General features: G+C 39.5%; 1 protein-coding gene across 1 annotated transcript in view; it reads left to right on the top strand.

Moving 5' to 3' along the window:
• Positions 1-23,849, top strand: part of septin8a (septin 8a) — an 86,633-nt gene extending 62,784 nt beyond the window's left edge. The window contains exon 10 of the mRNA XM_051933978.1: positions 22,803-23,849. Within this exon, the coding sequence (XP_051789938.1) occupies positions 22,803-22,857 (55 nt within the window). The 3' untranslated portion in view covers positions 22,858-23,849. The remainder of the gene's footprint in view (positions 1-22,802) is intronic.
• Positions 23,850-24,206: the final 357 nt, after the last annotated feature.

The raw sequence follows: 24,206 nt of genomic DNA, 5'->3' as shown, positions 1-24,206 counted from the left end.
CGGGGAGGTGACCAAGAACCCGATGGTCACTCTGTCAGAGGTCCTTTGTGGAGAAAGTAGAACCTTCCAGAAGGACAACCATCTCTGCAGCAATCCACCAATCAGGCCTATATGGTAGAGTGGCCAGACGGAAGCCACTCCTTAGTAAAAGGCACATGGCAGTCCGCCTGGAGTTTGCCAAAAGGCACCTGAAGGACTCTCAGACCATGAGAAAGAAAATTCTCTGGTCTGATGAGACAAAGATTGAACTCTTTGGTGTGAAAGCCAGGCACCGCTCATCACCAGGCCAATACCATCCCTACAGTGAAGCATGGTGGTGGCAGCATCATGCTGTGGGGATGTTTTTCAGCGGCAGGGACTGGGAGACTAGTCAGGATAAAGGGAAAGATGACTGCAGCAATGTACAGAGACATCCTGGATGAAAATCTGCTCCAGAGGGCTCTTGACCTCAGACTGGGGCGACGGTTCATCTTTCAGCAGGACAACGACCCTAAGCACACAGCCAAGATATCAAAGGAGTGGCTTCAGGACAACTCTATGAATGTCCTTGAGTGGCCCAGCCAGAGCCCAGACTTGAATCTGATTGAACATCTCTGGAGAGATCTTAAAATGGCTGTGCACCGACGCTTCCCATCCAACCTGATGGAGCTTGAGAGGTGCTACAAAGAGGAATGGGCGAAACTGGCCAAGGATAGGTGTGCCAAGCTTGTGGCATCATATTCAAAAAGTCTTGAGGCTGCCAAAGTATTAAGCAAAGGCTGTGAATACTTATGTACATGTGCTTTCTCAGTTTTTTTATTTTTAATAAATTTGCAAAAACCTCAAGTAAACTTTTTTCACATTGTCATTATGGGGTGTTGTGTGTAGAATTCTGAGGAAAAAATGAATTTAATCCATTTTGGAATAAGGCTGTAACATAACAACATGTAGAAAAAGTGATGTGCTGTGAATACTTTCTGGATGCACTGTATATACTAGCAAAATACCCATGCTTCACATCGGCGTAGTACTGCTTTAAAATTTTTATTATGAAGAAAAGAAAACCTTTTTAAACTGAGGGAAAATATACCAATAATTATTTGTTAAGGATCTCTTTGTATACCACGTTGTCAGTTTGGCCCTCTGGTTGTAATATGACCAAGCTGTGCGCTGAGCTTACTCTTGAGCATGCAACGTATAGTTGTCCATGTGAAAAGCAATCTTGCCTCAAATCAATGCCAACCTTTTGTAGGGTCTGTCCCTGAGACTTATTGTCATTGCAAAGCAGAGCCTTACTGGAAATTGGAGGCGTTTGAATCGAAATGGGTTTCATCGATAACTTCGCATTCAGCTTTTGAGAGTTTAAACATTCATAAATATCAACGTGTCCACTACTCAAATCGTCATCTGTGAATCTAAGATGTCTAAGAGGCATTGGCGGTTGTCCAAAGGTGTATAATATTTGGCCATTTCGGTACACTTGAAAGCGACAACCGAACAATTCAGCGGCAGCCATCAACTCACATGCAGAGACATAGGTGAAGGGCTTAAGCATTTCACTCTTATAGTGCTCCTGTGTAGTATAATTATCTCCTGTACCGTCATCAGTCCACACTTTGAACCTGTCCCAGTCATTCAATACATAAGACACAATGTTCCTCCGGATATCAAGAGTGAGCCTGATATGGCCGTGCAATATGTAACACAGAGAATGGAAAAGGCAGGCGCCATCTCCGGGCATGGAAACCACTCGGTAAGTGACAGTTCTTTGATTGATTGTGATCACCACGATAGACATGTTAATGGGGGAACGGTTGGAACGATAAAGGAAATGGGTACCTGAATAATGTAAACTAAGTCTAAAATACCTACACAATAACTATAATCATAATAAACGAACAATAAATCGGCGGAGAAGCCGTGGATTAAATAAAAAGGCTGCAGTTATCAGCAGAGAGACGTGAATACCGTGGCGAAGCAAGGAAGGGAATGAAGAGACCAGAGCGATGGACGGCCTTATATAGGCAGGCAGCCAACTACGTGGGAAGCGTGGGGATGGGGGACCCAACGCCACCACACACGGTGACCGAGCTACAGGCTATGGACATATATATATGTACGTAAGTAGGATTCAGTTAGCGTTGGGAACCCGCGTACCAAATTTCTTGAAGATGGGCACATAAGTAACAAAGACCCTTGGAAAGTTCAATATGGCGACCGACAGTGGCGTCATACCACTGAAATAAGTACGTACATTGGTTTCGGTTAGCGCAGGGAAGCCGCCTACCATATTTCGTGAAGATGGTGCCATAAATAAGAAAGTTTAACATGGCGGAAGTTGTCGACTGTTTTGACTGGTACGTGTAGAATTTCGAAATGAAACCTGCTTAACTTTTGTAAGTAAGCTGTAAGGAATGAGCCTGCCAAATTTCAGCCTTCTACCTACACGGGAAGTTGGAGAATTAGTGATGAGTGAGTCAGTGAGGGCTTTGCCTTTTATTAGTGTACTAGCAAAATACCCGCGCTTCGCAGCGGAGAAGTAGTGTGTTAAATAGGTTATGTAAACATATATATACATATCTACATATACACATATCTACATATATATATACACATATACATATATACATATATATATATACACACATATCAACATATATATATACACATACATATGCATACATACATACATACACATATATATATACATATACATATTTACATATATATATATATATACATATACATATTTACATATATATATATATATATATATATATATATATATATACATACTACATATATATTTACATATCTACATATATATATACATATCTACATATATATACACATATATACATATCTACATATATATCTCCAAATCCCCGCGCTTCACAGCGGCGAAGTACTGCTTTTAAATTTTTATTAAGAAGAAAAGAAAACCTTTTTAAATTGAGGGAAAATATACCAATAACAATTTGTTAAGGATCTGTTTTTTTGTGAAGCTGCCTTTACACAGCCTCTCTGCTGTTTTATAAACGAACGCCATATAAGGCCGTCCTTTCTCCTTGCTTAGCGGTTCTGTATTCTTTTATTGTTCGTTTATTACGATTGTAATAGTTATTGAGTAGCTATTTGAGACTCACTTTTCTGTTCAGGTACCCATTTCCTTTATGTAGTCCGCGGATTCTCCGCTATTTTTTGTTCGTTTATTACGATTATAGTTATTTATTGATTCCCTCCTTTAGCTGACTGCCTGCTCATATAAGGCGCTCTGCTGTTTTTTTGTGAAGCAGCCTTTACACAGCTTCTCCGCTGTTTTATAAACGAACGCCATATAAGGTCTTCCTTTTTCCTTGCTTCGCCAAGGAAGCAGCCTTTTTATTTAATCCACGGGTTCTCCGCTGTTTTTTTGTTCGTTTATTACGATTGTTATAGTTCTGTTTGTATACCACGTTGTCAGTTCAGCACTCCGGTTGTAATATGACCAAGCCGTGCAAGCGTACTGTTGAGAATGCAACGTATAGTTGTACAGGAGAAAAGCAATCTTGCCTCAAAGTTCAGTCAGTTCACGTGAGCCGCTCTCTTGTGTGATGTTGCGATGTCCACGACTTAATTTAATGTTAGCTAAGACCCGGCATTTAAAGGTTTCTCGCTACAGCAATTTTAACTCCGTTACAATTTGATCCAAAGTCTCGTTTATACCTCGTGTCTTCTCATTAAACTTGTATGTCACGAATATGGTATTGCAAACGGTAGCAGGAGCGTTTCTATAAACTTAATTTAAACTTACGGTTTACACCGTGCTTTGTTTCCGCAGTAGCTGCACTTATGAATATGCTTGTATGCGTCACTCGCTTGCTTCTTATTGTTTCGCTGCCTTCTCAATTGTGTAATGAATGTTTTCTTCAGCGCTCTTTGGGGCTCTTCCTTGTTTTGTATGTACTTTGTTCACAGTCAGTTCACGTGATTACGTGGGTGGCGTGATGATGCGATACGCAAGTCCGCCTCCCATGGCCATCGAGGTGCACTCTATTACAGTATATGGACAAAAAAGAGGTTCCAGTTATGACCATTATGCGTAGAATTTCGAAATGAAACCTGCCTAACTTTTGTAAGTAAGCTGTAAGGAATGAGCCTGCCAAATTTCAGCCTTCTACCTACACGGGAAGTTGGAGAATTAGTGATGAGTGAGTCAGTCAGTCAGTCAGTCAGTGAGTGAGTGAGTCAGTGAGGGCTTTGCCTTTTATTAGTATAGATATAATTTTTTTTTTTTTTTTTTAAAAAAGGAATTGGATGTAGCTGTTACAGTTTATATTTCATGGGTATAAGGTAGTCCACAACAAAGAGATTTCGTGCTTTATTGGACAACAGTGCAGCATTCAGAAACATTTAGCACCACGTAAACCCTGGAGCAATGTAAAAGAGAACACATGTAACAGTGCAAATGAATGATTTCATGGCTATAAGCATCATTGGGATTTACAGCATCGAAAAGCAGTTTCAGTCCATCGCCAGTTTGAGCGATTTCTGACGTGCAGTTTCCGGGATCAAACACATGAAATCTGTGCATTTTGGGTGGAGCTCAACGATTACCCCCCCCCACTCCAAGGCCATCTCCACCCGTGTCCAGGTTAGACCCTGCCACGCCAGGTCTGCTGCTTTCTTGCCCAATTGGGCAATTTTTGATCATTATCCGCGAGGAAAAAAAGGCCTTTCGCTTGTTGTGCTTTTTTGGACCAGTTTTTTTTTTTTTTAAAACAATGTGGTATTTTGGGATGTTTTTCAACCTCCCTCACCTCATTTTACTATGTTTTTCATCAATCTTGCAGCCCTTCCCCCTGCTATTTACACTTTTAGATGTCCTTCATCGTTGGAGACCATCAAGAGTCGCAGTCATGGCGGCTGATGGAATGGTCCTTATGGATGACACTGCAGTTGTAACCTGCTGGGCTGGCTACTTTGAGAAGTTGTTCAAAGCTGATCCTCCGGCAAGGACATTTGATGTCTCTGGGTCCACAGTCCTTGAGGCTGATCCTCCAATTAGCTGGGAACCACCCAATCTCACTGAGATTGCACAGGTGGTGAACCAGCTGAAGGGAGGGAGGGCTGCAGGGATCTGTGGTATCCGGGGTGAACTTCTCCAGGTTGGTGGTAAGGCTGTCCTCCTGGCATTACAGGCAATCTTTGCTTCCATTTGGGAGACTGGCATCATCCCAACTGACTGGAAAACGGGACTTGTCGTCCCTATTTGGAAAGGGAAGGGTGATCGCCTGGATTGCAGCAACTACAGGGGGATAACACTGCTCTCGGTGCCGGGTAAGGTCCTTGCTAGGGTCATCCTCAATAGGATCTGTGATCACTTGCTCACCTACCAGTGACCAGAACAGTCTGATTTTACGCCTAAGAAGTCTACCTTCGACCACATCCTAGCACTGAGGGTTCTCATGGAGAGCAAACGCGAATATCGGCAGTGTTTCTTTGCAGCCTTTGTTGATTTTCATAAAGCGTTCGACTCAGTTCATCGAGCTGCCCTGTGAGACATCCTGAGGGTCCGCAGGATCCCCTCAAGGTTGCTGGATATCATGGCCAGCCTGTATACTGGTACTGTGAGTGCTGTGCAGAGTGGAGGCACAACGTTTTTCCCAGTTGATTCTGTGGTTTGTCAGGGGTGTGTTCTTGCTCCTACTCTGTTCAATGCTTGTATGGACTGGGTATTGGGCAAGGTCATGGGGTCCAAAGGCTGTGGGGCATCTGTTGGTGAAGAAAGATTCACGGATGTTGACTTTGCTGATGATGCTGTGATCTTCGCGGAGTCAATGGAGTCTCTGATCGGGGCGCTCGAGAGGCTAAGTGAGGAGTCTATGTGTCTGGGCTTGCGAGTGTCCTGGATAAAAACCAAGATCCAGGCCTTTAATGACCTCTTAGGCACAGCCATCACCAGTGTGTCTGTTTGCGGAGAGAGTGTCAACCTTGTCGAGAGGTTTACTTACCTTGGCAGTGACATTCATGTCTCTGGTGACTCTTCCTATGAAGTCAGTAGACGGATTGGGAGAGCATGGGGGGGTCATGAGGTCGCTGGAAAGGGGTGTGTGGTTCTCCCGATATCTATGCAAAAGGACGAAGGTCCAAGTCTTTAGAGTCCTGGTGCTTCCTGTCTTGCTATATGGTTGCGAGATATGGATGCTATCCAGTGACCTGAGCCGAAGACTGGACTCCTTTGATACTGTATCTCTCCAGAAAAATCCTTGGGTACAGTTGGTTTGACTTTGTGTCGAATGAGCGGTTGCTCATGGAGTCCCGAATGAGGCACATTACCTGCATTGTGAAGGGGCGTCAGTTACGGCACTACGGCCATGTGGCGCGTTTCACCAAGGGCGATCCAGCTCGTAAGATCCTCATTGTTGGGGGCCCAAGTGGCTGGACCAGATCAAGGGGTCGCCCACGTAACACCTGGCTGTGGCAGAGAGAGGGTCATTTCCAGAGGGTGTGACTGTACTGCGTGTCTGCCTGAGGGGGTTGCCAAACGGGTTCCCGAGTTGTTCCGTTGTGTAGTGGGTGCGGCAATGCACTGTACTAGTGCATGCTCCCCAACTTTACTTGACTTGAGACCATCCTCCCCACCCCCAGGGTTCACTGGTAGGTACCTAACTCTCTCACTCTTACATCACCCCCTGCTTTCCAGTGTGTCCTTTTGTGTATTTCAGGCAATGGGCTATTCTTTTGGGCAAATTCACTATTTTTAAGTTGGCCTTGAGCAATAAATTTTAAGGGACCTGGCAACTGAGGCTGTGAGGGGTACTTGAGATAATAATAACATAACAATATTACATTTTATTTATATAGCACCTTTCCCATGCTCAAGGCGCTTAGCATTGCTCTCCTAGTGATTATTACAAATGAGATCAATGAGCTATGGTAAACTTAAACTTTGATAATGGCAAAAGCTGAATGAAGACCATTAAGTTTCCTTGCTACAACAGTAGTATCCTTTCATAATGTACTGTACAAAGAAAATGGAGTGTTTAGCAAGTACTGTAAATAGGTAAATCCTGTTGGACCTCTTTAATTTTCAAATGTTTCTTAAAAAAGGAAACAAATCCATGATCCTCATCTAACTTGAGTTTACTTGTCAAAGTACCTGCCATATTTAATGTCCTTCATAAGGGTGAAGTAGGCTGCTTGTTTTTAGTAACTTGTCTGCACAGCTCAATGATAACTGTTGCAAGAGACCATGTTTTCCCATATACAGTGGTGTGAAAAACTATTTGCCCCCTTCCTGATTTCTTATTCTTTTGCATGTTTGTCACACAAAATGTTTCTGATCATCAAACACATTTAACCATTAGTCAAATATAACACAAGTAAACACAAAATGCAGTTTTTAAATGATGGTTTTTATTATTTAGGGAGAAAAAAAATCCAAACCTACATGGCCCTGTGTGAAAAAGTAATTGCCCCCTTGTTAAAAAATAACTTAACTGTGGTGTATCACACCTGAGTTCAATTTCCGTAGCCACCCCCAGGCCTGATTACTGCCACACCTGTTTCAATCAAGAAATCACTTAAATAGGAGCTGCCTGACACAGAGAAGTAGACCAAAAGCACCTCAAAAGCTAGACATCATGCCAAGATCCAAAGAAATTCAGGAACAAATGAGAACAGAAGTAATTGAGATCTATCAGTCTGGTAAAGGTTATAAAGCCATTTCTAAAGCTTTGGGACTCCAGCGAACCACAGTGAGAGCCATTATCCACAAATGGCAAAAACATGGAACAGTGGTGAACCTTCCCAGGAGTGGCCGGCCGAGCAAAATTACCCCAAGAGCGCAGAGACGACTCATCCGAGAGGTCACAAAAGACCCCAGGACAACGTCTAAAGAACTGCAGGCCTCACTTGCCTCAATTAAGGTCAGTGTTCACGACTCCACCATAAGAAAGAGACTGGGCAAAAACGGCCTGCATGGCAGATTTCCAAGACGCAAACCACTGTTAAGCAAAAAGAACATTAGGGCTCGTCTCAATTTTGCTAAGAAACATCTCAATGATTGCCAAGACTTTTGGGAAAATACCTTGTGGACTGATGAGACAAAAGTTGAACTTTTTGGAAGGCAAATATCCCGTTACATCTGGCGTAAAAGGAACACAGCATTTCAGAAAAAGAACATCATACCAACAGTAAAATATGGTGGTGGTAGTGTGATGGTCTGGGGTTGTTTTGCTGCTTCAGGACCTGGAAAGCTTGCTGTGATAGATGGAACCATGAATTCTACTGTCTACCAAAAAATCCTGAAGGAGAATGTCCGGCCATCTGTTCGTCAACTCAAGCTGAAGCGATCTTGGGTGCTGCAACAGGACAATGACCCAAAACACGCCAGCAAATCCACCTCTGAATGGCTGAAGAAAAACAAAATGAAGACTTTGGAGTGGCCTAGTCAAAGTCCTGACCTGAATCCAATTGAGATGCTATGGCATGACCTTAAAAAGGCGGTTCATGCTAGAAAACCCTCAAATAAAGCTGAATTACAACAATTTTGCAAAGATGAGTGGGCCAAAATTCCTCCAGAGCGCTGTAAAAGACTCATTGCAAGTTATCGCAAACGCTTGATTGCAGTTATTGCTGCTAAGGGTGGCCCAACCAGTTCTTAGGTTCAGGGGGGCAATTACTTTTTCACACAGGGCCATGTAGGTTTGGATTTTTTTTTCTCCCTAAATAATAAAAACCACCATTTACAAACTGCATTTTGTGTTTACTTGTGTTATATTTGACTAATGGTTAAATGTGTTTGATGATCAGAAACATTTTGTGTGACAAACATGCAAAAGAATAAGAAATCAGGAAGGGGGCAAATAGTTTTTCACACCACTGTATGTATTGGTTTGTGCCATAAACACTGAAGTGGATCCAGAAAAAGGAACAAATAATATTTTGACTGATGTTTTGCCCGACCCAGTTTGTGTGTTCTACTGAAATTCACCTGTGAACATGACCTACTGCCACAACTCCTCCTCAGGATGGGGCAAACTACTATGTTTTACAGACACTGAGAAGGATTAATTGATATTAACTTTCACGTTTTTGGGGCTAAAGTTCATTTAAACTGCGTTTTAGAGTTTGCTCAGGCCAATGCTGGGACACTTGTCAGATATACTGGCTAGCTTGATACATCCACAGCACTGGATAAACTGATAAGGATTAAATCACAATGGACAACTTTATTTGTACATATGGCAATAAGCTTTAGCTAATGCTTACATCTTTGCAGTAAGACAGAAGTCTGCATGCATTTTTACATTTTTATCTATCTTTTGTCCCTCTCAGCACAGCTGTATGGGGGAAAAAATTGGGAGTGGTCTAGCCTTTCTCATATACTCAGATATGGGGATGGATATTTGAGGAGTAAATCGCAAGACAATGATTATATTTTATATTATGTACATTAAAGAACCATCAACAACAAATCAAATTAATAAAGAACAATTATTATAAAAGTAAAGTTGAATAAATCAGACTAACAAAAGGTAAAGTACCGTCTGGTTAATGGAAATAGCCCAAAGGTTGACAGAAATCTATGTTTTTGTACCTAATATGTATGCAAAATTTGGTAGACCTAAGTGAAAGTGTACTCAAGTTATTGTTTATACACACACACAATCACACAGACATTATTCTAAAAATGGTGTTTTCGGAATCAGGGAGTTCTAAAACATCGAGATTCATCAAAATCTTGGCATTGATTATTTGGACGATTACAATACTTTCCCTATACTTTGTATATGTGAAACTAAAAAATTGAAGAAAACAAAAATATACAAAAAGTACCATACAGGTGCTGGTCATAAAATTAGAATATCATGACACAGTGCCAAAGCTACCTGTACCTGGTATAAGGACCATGGTATCCCTGTTCTTGATTGGCCAGCAAACTCGCCTGACCTTAACCCCACAGAAAATCTATGGGGTATTGTGAAGAGGAAGATGCAATACGCCAGACCCAACAATTCAGAAGAGCTGAAGGCCACTATCAGAGCAACATGGGCTCTCATAACACCTGAGCAGTGCCACAGACTGATCGACTCCATGCCGTGCCACATTGCTGCAGTAATCCAGGTCAAAGGAGCCCCAACTAAATATACTTTTATTTATTTATATATATATATTTATACTAAATATACTGCTCATACTTTTCATGTTCATACCTTTCAGTTGGCCAACATTTCTAAAAATCCTTTTTTTGCATTGGTCTTAATTGATATTCTAATTTTCCGAGATACTGAATTTGGGACTTTCATTAGTTGTCAGTTATAATCATCAACATTAAAAGAAATAAACATTTGAAATACATCAGTCTGTGTGTAATGAATGAATCTAATATACAAGTTTCACTTTTTGAATGGAATTACTGAAATAAATCATCTTTGTCATGATATTCTAATTTTATGACCAGCACCTGTATGTGATGGGTGTATAATCCAGTCTGAGTTCATTTAAAACAGGCAGCTTCACTGTGTTAATCAGCTTACATGGTGAAATTACCTGTCTTGCAGAATCCTTCCAAAATTCAATACCTCTTGTCAACAATTTGCACGTGGCACACATTAATATGCTATATTATATATTAAGTTATAAACTAAACAAGGTTATAAGCACATGGACCTTTTTCTTTCCTTTTCTCCTGAACCCACTTTTTTGAATATCCACTTTTTTGTGTTTTTTTTTTTTTATTTCTCTTTTCCCTTTTAGTCTGCTGTCATATTAATCAATACCTCAACTGAACTGTTCAAGTTCTTCATTCTGCCATAGTGTTGTTGTGTTGGCAAGGGTCGAGCAGATGTCAGATGTAAAGAGTGGTGCGGGGCTCATCCTTTGAGTAGGCTTGAATTGGAGGCAGCGCGTTTCTTCTAGCCCACACTATATTTTCGAAGGAATTTCTCTGCATTTCTTTTCAGAGTTTTGTTTTTATGAGTGTCCTCTATAAGAAACCACCCAACAACAGCATTGCTGAATGACAAAAGACAGTATTGTTTGTTTGAAACTGGCCAATTTTTCAAAAATCGTTCCTAATCTGCTGCATCACTTCAGCTTGCCATCTCGTACTTTTTTTTCCTAATTTGCTCCAGCAAATAAAACGCTCTTTGAGAGGGAGCCCCAAACGTCATTACTCAACGCTCTGTCTCTGCAAACAGAATTGTTAAAAAAAAAACGTTGAATTTAAATTTAGTTTATGTTGCATGTTTTTACGGCTGTCACATATTTTCTAAAAAGGTCAAACAACGCACCTCGCATAGTCCTTTTATTTACACGCGGGGCTCGTTCTAACCAACCCGCACATCTGGTAACACGGTACTACGTGCTGCGCTGAGAGCGTGCGCGTGAGATCACGAGCGCGCTCCTTCGCCTTCTCGGGCTTTCTCCGCCCGCCAGAGAAAGAAACGCAAGTGGCTGTTCTTGCGCCATACAAGGAGAAAAATACGCTTCTCAATGGTGTGATATTTTTTGTTTTTCCTTGGTGTTCCTCCTTTTTCACGCTTTCTAGTTTGCGTAATGTTGAATTCGCATTAAGTTTATTTCGCGTACATTGAGGTTTTAGTATTTATATTTTAAAACATATACGTATTCCAGTAGTTACCTTTACACTGAATGAAACAAGCAACAAACTACAGCTGCAAACACGCAGGCGACTTCGGCCTCGGAAATATAGACTCGGTGGAATAATCACGCTTGAGTGAGTTAGCCAGGTCTTACAATCGAAGCTTGATTTAGGTCTTTTTATAAACACAAAGTTCTTCTGTTAACTCAAGACCAATATAGGCAATCCTCGATTACGTCTGTGATATTTATGTTGAAACTTCCTTGAGAAGTGATCGTCAAGAATATCTAAAGTCACAGAGGAGTGAGAGGTGTTCATTTGCCGCGGAACACGAGGTAATATTTGATTTGTATGAATATTACAAATCTGTAATACAAACGAAAAATGCATCCGCCATGAAGGAAGCAAGAGAGGTTGCATGGCAGTCAACACCAGACAGGTTAATTAAATTAATTGTCCTTGATTATGCTAATAGACCGCATCTCGAATATCTACGTGGCATTGCACATAATCTACAGCTTCAAGGGTAACTTGCTTTCACCTTTTTATACATTCAGTCATTGCCTTAATCTAATTTTCTGTAATTTTGAAAACAACGAAATATAGAGAGCTTTAGAAATAGTTCGTTAGAAGTAGTTCGTTAGAAGTTCAGGCATTAATTGATTGGATGTTTTAATATTCTTGCTTTCACCTTTTTATACGTTCAATCATTGCCTTTATCTAATAAATTTTCTGTAATAATTTTGTTGCGTTTGCCTTTATTTGCTGCGCCCAATTGACGTCACCCTTTTGAAGCACTCCTTTATTTATGCGCGCAATTATTCGGCGCTCAAGTGAGGTCATCCTTTTGAAGCGCTGCTTTATTTGCGCGCGCATTTATTCGGCGCTCAATTGAGGTCGCCCTTTTGAAGATCGCTTTTATTTATGTGCGCTTTTATTCGCTGCGCCCAATTGAGGTCGTCCTTTTGAAGATCGCTTTTATTTATGTGCGCTTTTATTCGCTGCGCCCAATTGAGGTCGTCCTTTTGAAGATCGCTTTTATTTATGTGCGCTTTTATTCGCTGCGCCCAATTGAGGTCGCCCTTTTGAAGGTCGCCTTTATGTGCGCGCCCTTATTGACGGATACCGGTTAGATGTGCAAGTACATTACGATTCTGAATCTATTTATTACATCATTAAAATGGCATTTTTGGAAATATTATTGGCGTTAAAAATGAAAAAGTTTCCTTTGAATTGCTAGTTTAATTGTAACTTTACTAGTTTGTTAATTACGTACGTAAAGCTTTTGTCTACATAGTGTATTTAGTAGCAACCTGAGTGGTATTAAGCACACTTAAGACAAAATTAAATAGAAACACAAACTTATAAGTGGTAAGTGCAAAACATGAAAGTTTAACTACAATATTTATACACAGATACAAACAGTATTTTGCTTTTAGCAACCAAGAAGAAAGCTGCAGCTTTAACCACTGGTAGGGTGCCACCAATTTCAGGCCTCACACCTGCTGCAAAGTTTGGCCTTAACCAAAATGACTCGCTTCTCAGTACAACTGCACATAGACATCAGTGTTGTTTAAGAAGGACCTCTGTGTCCATTGATGCTGTGGAGTGATTTGCAGTTTACATAGTCAATTCCGACTGGGACAGGTGTAGATGTTATTCACACCAGTACAGTTTCTTGCACTTTAGATATTTTGGGAAGCATAAAAAAACACAATCTAGTGCCACTGATTTAAAAAAAAAAAATTCAAAGGATAACTTCATTTGTGTAATTTTACTTACGAGCAACTTCAGAATATACCTCATTAATTGCATGTATATCTTTGATAGCCACAAAAGACCATAAAAAATTAAGGAACTGCTTTACCACAAGGCCTACTCTGCAAACCTTCCAGCATACAAATGCACAAAGATCAGATACTTCCTACAGCAAGTTGACTTGGCAATGCATGGCTTCAACCAGCTTTGAATATTATTGTTTTTTTTGCAAGCCTGTATGTTTTGTATTTTATCAGTCTTGGTACTGGTGGTGTAAAAGTCCAGTGTGCAGTCCAAGCTCCCTCATCCTTTTTAAGGAATGGGCATGCCTTTGATGACCTTGAAGTGTTATTGAGAGCAAGCTGACTTTTTGTGCATTGAGTTTAACCACAAACATCTGCATGCAATTCTTCAGAACAAATACCAGGCTATAATTAGCCATTTTTGTAATAAGCATTTCTAGTTTACTGGCAGATAGTCAGTTACAAAATATTCTGCCTTTTTAATATCTCAGTATTGAACTGAGAGCAGTATAGGCCATTATTACATAAACCTTAATACCAGGCAATGTAGTTGCTAGGAATTTCTTTTGATGTTACATCCGTGCACATAACCAAATAATTGCATTTACCAGTACAATATACAATACATAACAGTATCAGAACATTAGAAACATTTTTCATGAGAAAAGGCCATTCAATCCAATAAAGCCTTCCAATCCTATCCACCTAATTCCTTCAAAATAACATTGTCGAGTTTTGAATTTTTCTAAAGTCCCAGTGTCCACCACTCTGCTTGGTAATTTACTCCGTGTGTATATAGTTCTCTACGTGAAGAAAAACTTCCTAGTGGTTGTGCAAAAGTTACCCATAACAAGTCTCCAACTGTGTCCCTGTGTTGTTGTTGAGTTCATTTTAAGTATCCGTCGGAATCCACTGTACTAATTCCCTTTATAACTTTAAACACTTCCATCATGTCGCCTCTCAGTTTCCATTTGCTTAATTCACAAAGGGTCAGCTTGTTTAGTGTTTCCTCATAACACATCCCCTGCCTAGCCACTCTCCTCTGGACTTTCCTGGAGACTAAAATGACACGCAGTGCTTCAGGTGAGGCTTCTCCAGTGCATTACATTACAAAGCACAGCTCTACAATTCTACATGATAAACTGGAATCCTAAACAATAATACATTGTATAAAAGACATGTATGTCAAACAATTTTACAGTGTACAGCTGCACTCCTGTACTGTAATATGTCAAGTAAGTATTTATAAAACATAATTTATGTAGGAGATCAGAAAAAGAAAGTGCTGAGTCAGAGACTGTGTTTAATCATAGTGACTTTATTAAGGAAGGAGCTATTTATGTGCCATGTGGCGCTTGATTTTAGTGACCACTTTGATGTTAATACAGAGGCCTTTTGTAGTTTAATTATTGAGGTGCACAATGGAATTAACTTGATATACACATGAAAAAAATTATAGAAATATTTTACTGTTCATTATTAGACATAGGCCTGCAGTTACAGATATTGTCATGACATATGACACAGGGGTTTTATTTCTAATCATTATTTGTGCTGGTGGTCTACATAATGCTGTTCATGAGCTCTCATTTCAATAAGATTTTTTAAGGAAAGGAGCACACCACCGTTGATTCTAAAAGATCTTGAAATGTGTCCTTTTTCTTGTAATTTTTCTATGAACATCTTTGTGCTGTTTATTGTTTGAAATTTACAGACTTAAAACTGGTACTTTCTATAAGAGATGTTAGCTTCATGGAATGCCTTTTATAACCTACTGTTTTATCATTATTATTATTTTTTTCCATTTACTTATTATTCACAAAAATAACTGTTGATGAATGACCTAGTTATAGAAATCAATTTTTGGCATTTTCAGTGATCACTGCAGCTTTTAACATTTTACCTTTTTGTGTTGAATATGTCAGACTAATTTAAACAATAGTGCAGCTATCAATGCAACAACATTAGTTATAACAGAAGAAGCCCACAGCTTTCCTTCCTCGTTGAACAGGAATGTTTAATGAAGTCCCCAGCCACAACACTTCATCGTTAGCTTGGCGTGGTGCAACATAAGATGTGACACTTGGTTGTCTCCGTTACTGATCATGACTTGCACTAATTTTGTAGTGGATCCAAAAATCTTGCATAGCTCACTTCATGGAATAGCTAAATAGTGTGCCAAATTTTTCCTTGGAATTTAAACATGTTGGGCCGAGCAATTTGTAATTTAGTTGCAGTTTAACTCAGAAGACCCTCTTATTACAAACTTTTGAAGATTAAAATTTCCCAGTTGAATTTAATTCTTCAGAGCACCTGTTAAACTCCTCAATTGTGTGTTGTTTGCCAGTAAATTTATCAAGGGTACTGTAAAGCTGTCAGTGCAGTTTGTTATTTATTTAGACAGTGAATTCCTGCACACAGTATTTGCTGTATTATTGAGTGCAGATCACCAAAATGTTGAATGGATCTGAATAGTACTAATACTTGCACTGGATACAATGTCTTGAATAAATGACACGATTTAAAAAATGGCATTTTTTCTGCATTGCAATCCAGCCCTGATTGTAGCCCTGCACTTGCTGATGTTAGAATAAACCTTTACTGGATTTTAATCCTAAAGCTGAAAAAAGTGGCAGAAGTAAATAGACGTATTGACTGATGTTTGTCTTTTCTGGAAGCTACTGACTTTAGTTGACAATTATTATGTGTGTGTTTGTCTATTTTGACTATATAAACAAATTTAACAGTAGTAGTATGAAGAATTACATGCATTATAAATATACTGTAATAAAGTGATGCTCTTATCCTACATGGTTGTATGTTGCCATCTTGTGGTAACAATGTTATATTGCATTCTAATCTGAGGTTACGAACTAATTTGATGTAAAAGCAGTTACAGTATGTTTTTTATTACTGTCATTAGTCAGCCCATTATATTATTTTTCTGTGCTTTAACACTAATAACTATTTATAATGTGAGCTTCATGGCACACCATTTTTCTTTTTCATGCACCATTATTTTAAACACCATGTTGAATTTCTACACATACAGTGGTGTGAAAAACTATTTGCCCCCTTCCTGATTTCTTATTCTTTTGCATGTTTGTCACACAAAATGTTTCTGATCATCAAACACATTTAACCATTAGTCAAATATAACACAAGTAAACACAAAATGCAGTTTGTAAATGGTGGTTTTTATTATTTAGGGAGAAAAAAAAATCCAAACCTACATGGCCCTGTGTGAAAAAGTAATTGCCCCCTGAACCTAATAACTGGTTGGGCCACCCTTAGCAGCAATAACTGCAATCAAGCGTTTGCGATAACTTGCAATGAGTCTTTTACAGCGCTCTGGAGGAATTTTGGCCCACTCATCTTTGCAAAATTGTTGTAATTCAGCTTTATTTGAGGGTTTTCTAGCATGAACCGCCTTTTTAAGGTCATACCATAGCATCTCAATTGGATTCAGGTCAGGACTTTGACTAGGCCACTCCAAAGTCTTCATTTTGTTTTTCTTCAGCCATTCAGAGGTGGATTTGCTGGTGTGTTTTGGGTCATTGTCCTGTTGCAGCACCCAAGATCGCTTCAGCTTGAGTTGATGAACAGATGGCCGGACATTCTCCTTCAGGATTTTTTGGTAGACAGTAGAATTCATGGTTCCATCTATCACAGCAAGCCTTCCAGGTCCTGAAGCAGCAAAACAACCCCAGACCATCACACTACCACCACCATATTTTACTGTTGGTATGATGTTCTTTTTCTGAAATGCTGTGTTCCTTTTACGCCAGATGTAACGGAACATTTGCCTTCCAAAAAGTTCAACTTTTGACTCATCAGTCCACAAGGTATTTTCCCAAAAGTCTTGGCAATCATTGAGATGTTTCTTAGCAAAATTGAGACAAGCCCTAATGTTCTTTTTGCTTAACAGTGGTTTGCGTCTTGGAAATCTGCCATGCAGGCCGTTTTTGCCCAGTCTCTTTCTTATGGTGGAGTCGTGAACACTGACCTTAATTGAGGCAAGTGAGGCCTGCAGTTCTTTAGACGTTGTCCTGGGGTCTTTTGTGACCTCTCGGATGAGTCGTCTCTGCGCTCTTGGGGTAATTTTGGTCGGCCGGCCACTCCTGGGAAGGTTCACCACTGTTCCATGTTTTTGCCATTTGTGGATAATGGCTCTCACTGTGGTTCGCTGGAGTCCCAAAGCTTTAGAAATGGCTTTATAACCTTTACCAGACTGATAGATCTCAATTACTGCTGTTCTCATTTGTTCCTGAATTTCTTTGGATCTTGGCATGATGTCTAGCTTTTGAGGTGCTTTTGGTCTACTTCTCTGTGTCAGGCAGCTCCTATTTAAGTGATTTCTTGATTGAAACAGGTGTGGCAGTAATCAGGCCTGGGGGTGGCTACGGAAATTGAACTCAGGTGTGATACACCACAGTTAGGTTATTTTTTAACAAGGGGGCAATTACTTTTTCACACAGGGCCATGTAGGTTTGGATTTTTTTTCTCCCTAAATAATAAACACCATCATTTAAAAACTGCATTTTGTGTTTACTTGTGTTATATTTGACTAATGGTTAAATGTGTTTGATGATCAGAAACATTTTGTGTGACAAACATGCAAAAGAATAAGAAATCAGGAAGGGGGCAAATAGTTTTTCACACCACTGTATTTCATTTAATACACAATTTTCCAGAAATACATTACTCATATAATTGGAGCACAGGTTCTTTGGGTAGTCATGCCTGAAAGTTTTATTTTTTGCCATTTTACTGGCCAGCAAACATTGTGTGAAGTGTGCTGCACAGAGGCATGCTGTGCCATGTGTGTGGTATGGAAGGTCCATGATACACAGCTTGGCCTAATGCTGTTGTTGGTTGTTATACTGAATTTAAAACTGCTTATTAAATGTATATCATAGCTTATTAAATATATATATATATTTAGGCGCTCTCCTAACCTCCAGAACTTGGAGTTCATTCCTGGTCTGGTCACACATTCTCCTTATGTTCATATGGACTTTCTCTTTTGTTCCAAAAAATTGTGTGAAGTTGATTTCAGACTGTACTCTGTCATTATGTCTGGTGATGGACTGGCGACCTTTCTAAGTTCTGTTCTTGCCTACATCCAGTCTTGTCAAGGTAGGCTCTGATCCCCAGGATCCTGCATTCCCCAGATTGTATAAATAGATAGATAGATAGATAGATAGATAGATAGATAGATAGATAGATAGATAGATAGATAGATACTTTATTAATCCCGATGGGAAATTCACAAATGGAGGTTGTGTATGAATTTCCCTTGTATAGCTTGTGCTTACAGTACAGACATAAGTCTTTTACATGTCATTGAAACAAGCCATGCAATTTTGATTTGGCAGAAACAAAGGACTGTGGACTGGTGACTGTGTTTATTTTATAACATATCCTTGTTTTACAGAGTGATACTGTCATATGAAAAAGTTTGGGAACCCCTCTCAGCCTGCATAATAATTTACTTTCAACAAAAAAGATAACAGTGGTATGTCTTTAATTTCCTAGAAACACCTGAGTACTGGGGTGTTTTCCGAACAAAGATTTTTAGTGAAGCAGTATTTAGTTGTATGAAATAAATCAAATGTGAAAAACTGGATGTGCAAAAATGTGGGTCCCCTTGTAATTTTGCTGATTTGAATGCATGTAACTGCTCAATACTGATTACTTGCAACACCAAATTGGTTGGCTTAGCTCGTTAAGCCTTGAACTTCATAGACAGGTGTGTCCAATCATGAGAAAAGGTATTTAAGGTGGTCAATTGCAAGTTGTGCTTCCCTTTGACTCTCCTCTGAAGAGTGACAGCATGGGATCCTCAAAGCAACTCTCAAAAGATTTGAAAACAATGATTGTTCAGTCTCATGGTTTAGGAAGGCTACAAAAAGCTCTCTCAGAGGTTTAAACTGTCAGTTTCAACTGTAAGGAATGTAATCAGGAAATGGAAGGCCACAGGCACAGTTGCTGTTAAACCCAGCAGGTCTGGCAGGCCAAGAAAAATACAGGAGCGGCATATGTGCAGGATTGTGAGAATGGTTACAGACAACCCACAGATCATCTCCAACGACCTTCAAGAACATCTTGCTGCAAATGGTGTACAGTAATCCCTCCTCCATCGTGGGGGTTGCGTTCCAGAGCCACCCGTGAAATAAGAAAATCCGCAAAGTAGAAACCATATGTTTATATGGTTATTTTTATATTGTCATGCTTGGGTCACAGATTTGCGCAGAAACACAGGAGGTTGTTGAGAGACAGGAACGTTATTCAAACACTGCAAACAAACATTTGTCTCTTTTTCAAAAGTTTAAACTGTGCTCCATGACAAGACAGAGATGACAGTTCTGTCTCACAATTAAAAGAATGCAAACATATCTTCCTCTTCAAAGGAGTGCCCGTCAGGAGCAGAGACTGTCATAAAGACAGAGGAGAGCAAACAAATCAATAGGGCTGTTTGGCTTTTAAGTATGCGAAGCACCGTGGCACAAAGCTGTTGAAGGTGGCAGCTCACACCCCCTCCGTCAGGAGCAGGGAGAGAGAGAGAGATAGAGAAAAACAAACATGCAAAAATCAATACATGCCCTTCGAGCTTTTAAGTATGCGAAGCACCGTGCAGCATGTCGCTTCACTAAGCAGCTGCACAGAAGGTAGCAACGTGAAGATAATCTTTCAGCATTTTTAGACGAGCGTCCGTATCGTCTAGGTGTGCGAACAGCCCCCCTGCTCACACCCCCTACGTCAGGATCAGAGAAAGCGAAAGAGAAAAGTAAGTTGGGTAGCTTCTCAGCCATCTGCCAATAGCGTCCCTTGTATGAAATCAACTGGGCAAACCAACTGAGGAAGCATGTACCAGAAATTAAAAGACCCATTGTCCTCAGAAATCCGCGAACCAGCAAAAAATCCATGATATATATTTAAATATGCTTACATATAAAATCCGCGATAGAGTGAAGCCGCGAAGCGCGATATAGCGAGGGATCACTGTATCTGTACATTGTTCTACAATTCAGCGCAATTTGCACGAAGAACATCTGTATGGCAGGGTGATGAGAAAGAAGCCCTTTCTGCAGTCACGCCACAAACAGAGTCACTTGTTGTATGCAAATGCTCATTTAGACAAGCCAGATTCATTTTGGAACAAAGTGCTTTGGACTGATGAGACAAAAATTGAGTTATTTGGTCATAACAAAAAGCGCTTTGCATGGCGGAAGAAGAACACTTACTGTCAAATTTGGTGGAGGTTCCATCATGCTGTGGGGCTGTGTGGCTAGTTCAGGGACTGGGGCCCTTGTTAAAGTCGAGGGTCAGATGAATTCAACCCAATATCAACAAATTCTTCAGGATAATGTTCAAGCATCAGTCACAAAGCTGAAGTTACACAGGGGTTGAATATTCCAACAAGACAATGACCCAAACCATAGTTCGAAATCTACAAAGGCATTCTTGCAGAGGGAGAAGTACAATGTTCTAGAATGGCCGTCACAGTCCCCCAACTTGAATGTCATCGAAAATCTATGGGATGATTTGAAGCAGGCTGTCCATGCTTGGCAGCCATCAAATTTAACTGAACTGGAGAGATTTTGTCTGGAAGAATGGTCAAAAATGCCTCCATCCAGACCCTCATCAAAGGCTATAAGAGGCGTCTAGAGGCTGTTATATTTGTAAAAAGAGGCTCAACTAAGTATTGATGCAATATCTCTGTTGGGGTGCCCACATTTATGCACCTGTCTAATGTTTGATATGATGCATATTGCATATTTTCTGTTAATCCAATAAACTTAATGTCACTGCTGAAATACTACTGTTTCCATAAGGCATGCCATATATTAAAAGGAAGTTGCTACTTTGAAAGCTCGGCCAATGATAAGAAAAAATCCAAAGAATTAAGAGGTTCCCAAACTTTTTCATATGATTGTATCATATGTTCCATAATAACTGAAGGTATTAGATTCTAAAATCTTTCCTGTCAATAGAGAAAGATCAGTTGAAAAGGGTTAATGTAGAAAACATGTGACCATGAATGTATGCTTTTGACAAGTGGTTATGGCTGCTGAGCACATTGTTTTGGATCTTGTCAGGGTTGGCACTAAAACCAATTTAGTAGAGGCATTTGGGTTTTCACAAGGGAACTGATATGTGGTTAGTAGTAACAGTACAAATAAACCCACAAGCTACGAAAATAACACTGTTAATGTACCAAAATGCTTCACCGTAGACAAAGTACATCTGCACCAAGCTGATACTGCTAGGTTAAAAAACACACATGCAAAGGGAGATGTTAAAAACTGAACTTAAAGGGGGAGGAATTGAACTCGACAAGTCTGAAAGCTAAATATCTGCAAAGATTCAGAATTCAAATCATGGTGCAGCAACACATTTGCATAATGATGTTTAAACAGTTAAGGTTGCATGTCCCCTCCTTGGTAATAATTTCCCGATTTCATACACATATTCATTTTAACTGTTATGTATAAGTCTGTTATGAATTGTGATTTTGCCATTGAATATAAAATAATAAAAATACAAAAAAGGAATATGACACATAATGCAAGGAGAAACACTCCACACAAATGGAGAGACAATACAAAACCATGAAAGTAATTATTGCAATAAGTGGTACAAGTCCAGTTTCCCTGTTATGTGTAATCCCTGACAAAGGGTCTCAAAGCGGCACCCACCCATACTTCGATATTAACAGTTGCAGGCAGCGAGTTAACCTGGACGCATCTTGATTCAAGTGTCTCTATCTCTTTTTTTGCGAGACACTAGTTTTTATTGATTCATTTTCTAGAATGTGTATTAAATCATATATACTAATATAAAAAAAGTTTTAAAAATTTGTGTTGGGCAACAAAAGTATCAGCACAACCATAGCTCTTGTTCACTGCTTTGGAGGAAGGCCATCAGTATGGATTTGCACATTTGTTACATGGTTTTTGTCATTTTCCTTTCGCATCACAAAACATGTTAGATCAATCAGTGACTCTGAATGGCTTCAGTATGAGTGCACTTAAGCTGACTGGTGTTCCATCCACCGTTCTTTCACGCTTTGTGCCCATTACTTCCAGAATAATCCCTGCTATCCAATGCAATGTATTAAGTCGGTTCATAAACAAATAATAAATGAATAGTGTGTGCCACTGGCTATCATGTTCCCCATCTCCAGTGAATCCATTGTTCCTTGATAAGTAGTAAAAGTGGACAAAGAATAAATAAGTGTCTGGATGACCAAGCAGTTCACTTGCACCTGTGACTCCACCCTGCTTCCATTTAGCCCTTAATAATATGCTCTCTCTCTCTCTCTCTCTCTCTCTCTCTATCATCTATCTATCTATCTATATATATATTTTTTTTTTATTTTTTTTTATTTCTGTCTTTACTATCTAAGTGTCTTTAGTCATTGACTTACTCTTTGTTTTTTTCTGTAGCTTTTTTAGTCTTCCAAGTTCGTGCTCCTTAACATCAGGAAGGCATTTTAATTAGAAGATTTATTAAATGGCCTATGCTGAAGGAATACATTTCTTGGTGCTTTTTCTCTTAATGCTTCCGTAATCTACCACATCAGATTTTTTTTTCCTGAGACACTGTCCAACTTTGACTCTGCTACCTTCCTTCTCCCATCCATTCGGTGGGGTGCCTCTTTATGGCTTTTGAGCTGTTGTTGTTTAGCTCCTCTTCCTCCTGCTTTGCTATTCTCATTGCAGTTTCTGACTCGCCAGCTATTGCATGAAAACACCTTGCGTTCTTCTGTGGAGTGTCCCCTTTATCGCTTACCTGTTGGAAACGCTCAACTTGGCTTCTTCTTGTCTGCTGTACGTGGTGGTGCAGCTGATAGTGCTTGTTTTGCTTCTTTTTTTTTTTTTTTTTTTTTTGACGTGCCTCTACTTCCAATACTGTTTGCTCCCGATCTGTGCAGAACATGTCTTTGTGATGGTGTGCATTTTATTTTTAATGGACAGAACATTTTTCAGCAATAAGCACTTTACGTTGCGTCCCTCTCCTGCTCTACATCAGCCACGTCCTTTTCTGCTTTTGTCTTTTGTTTGTTTTATTCTGTAAGAATGTTTTAAAAGTTGTCTTGCAAGTCTTTGTATTTAATATGGATGTGTAGTTTGAAGGAGAACTGTTTGTAGCTGATAGTGAGTTAAGATGCCGAGATATTGGAGACTTTATTTTTTTAAGGCTTCTACTCTGGCTGAGGTGTTTAGTGTATAATTAAAAGCAATTTTTTTTCTTTTCAAAAGTGAAAGTATAAAAGGCACTTATCTTTATAAACCAAACCACAAGAATGGAAAATTAATTAATTAATTAAATAAATAAAATGTGTTTTACATAAACAAAGCAACTTACCTCTGCAGCTACATTCAGATTCCCTCTTGTTCTGCAATGTTGACTCGGTGCTTAAAGATAAAGCACTGCCATACAGATTTGTGTTACATCTGCCTACTACTAATAAAGAATTTTTCAAAAAGTGAGCGCAAGTGCAGTCAGATGTATTTGGTTTTATCTGTAAATTACTGATCTCCTTTTGTATTCTGAAAAACACAAAGCTGGATGTTTCTTTTTAATGCAGTTTCATTCAAATATTTTGGTTGAATTTTGACTTAAGGAAGTAGCTAAAGGTTTGCTGACTGAGGCTTATTGCTCACCTAATGCTTTGCCACCTGTCCATGAAGTTCATGTGAGTATGTTCAAGTATAGAATGCTTCATTTCAGGTTTTTATGAACATGTACCGTCGCACTCCATTCTCTCTATTGGTGTGAACTTTTTGAAAACTGGGAGTGAAAGATAACAGTATTCTTAAGAGTTGCTTGCATACTTTTGACCTTTG

Source organism: Erpetoichthys calabaricus, chromosome 11 (genome assembly GCF_900747795.2).
Source record: "Erpetoichthys calabaricus chromosome 11, fErpCal1.3, whole genome shotgun sequence".
In the NCBI taxonomy this organism is placed as follows: domain Eukaryota; kingdom Metazoa; phylum Chordata; class Cladistia; order Polypteriformes; family Polypteridae; genus Erpetoichthys; species Erpetoichthys calabaricus.
Note: the sequence above shows the minus strand (reverse complement) of the source record. Positions and strands in the feature narration are given on the sequence as shown.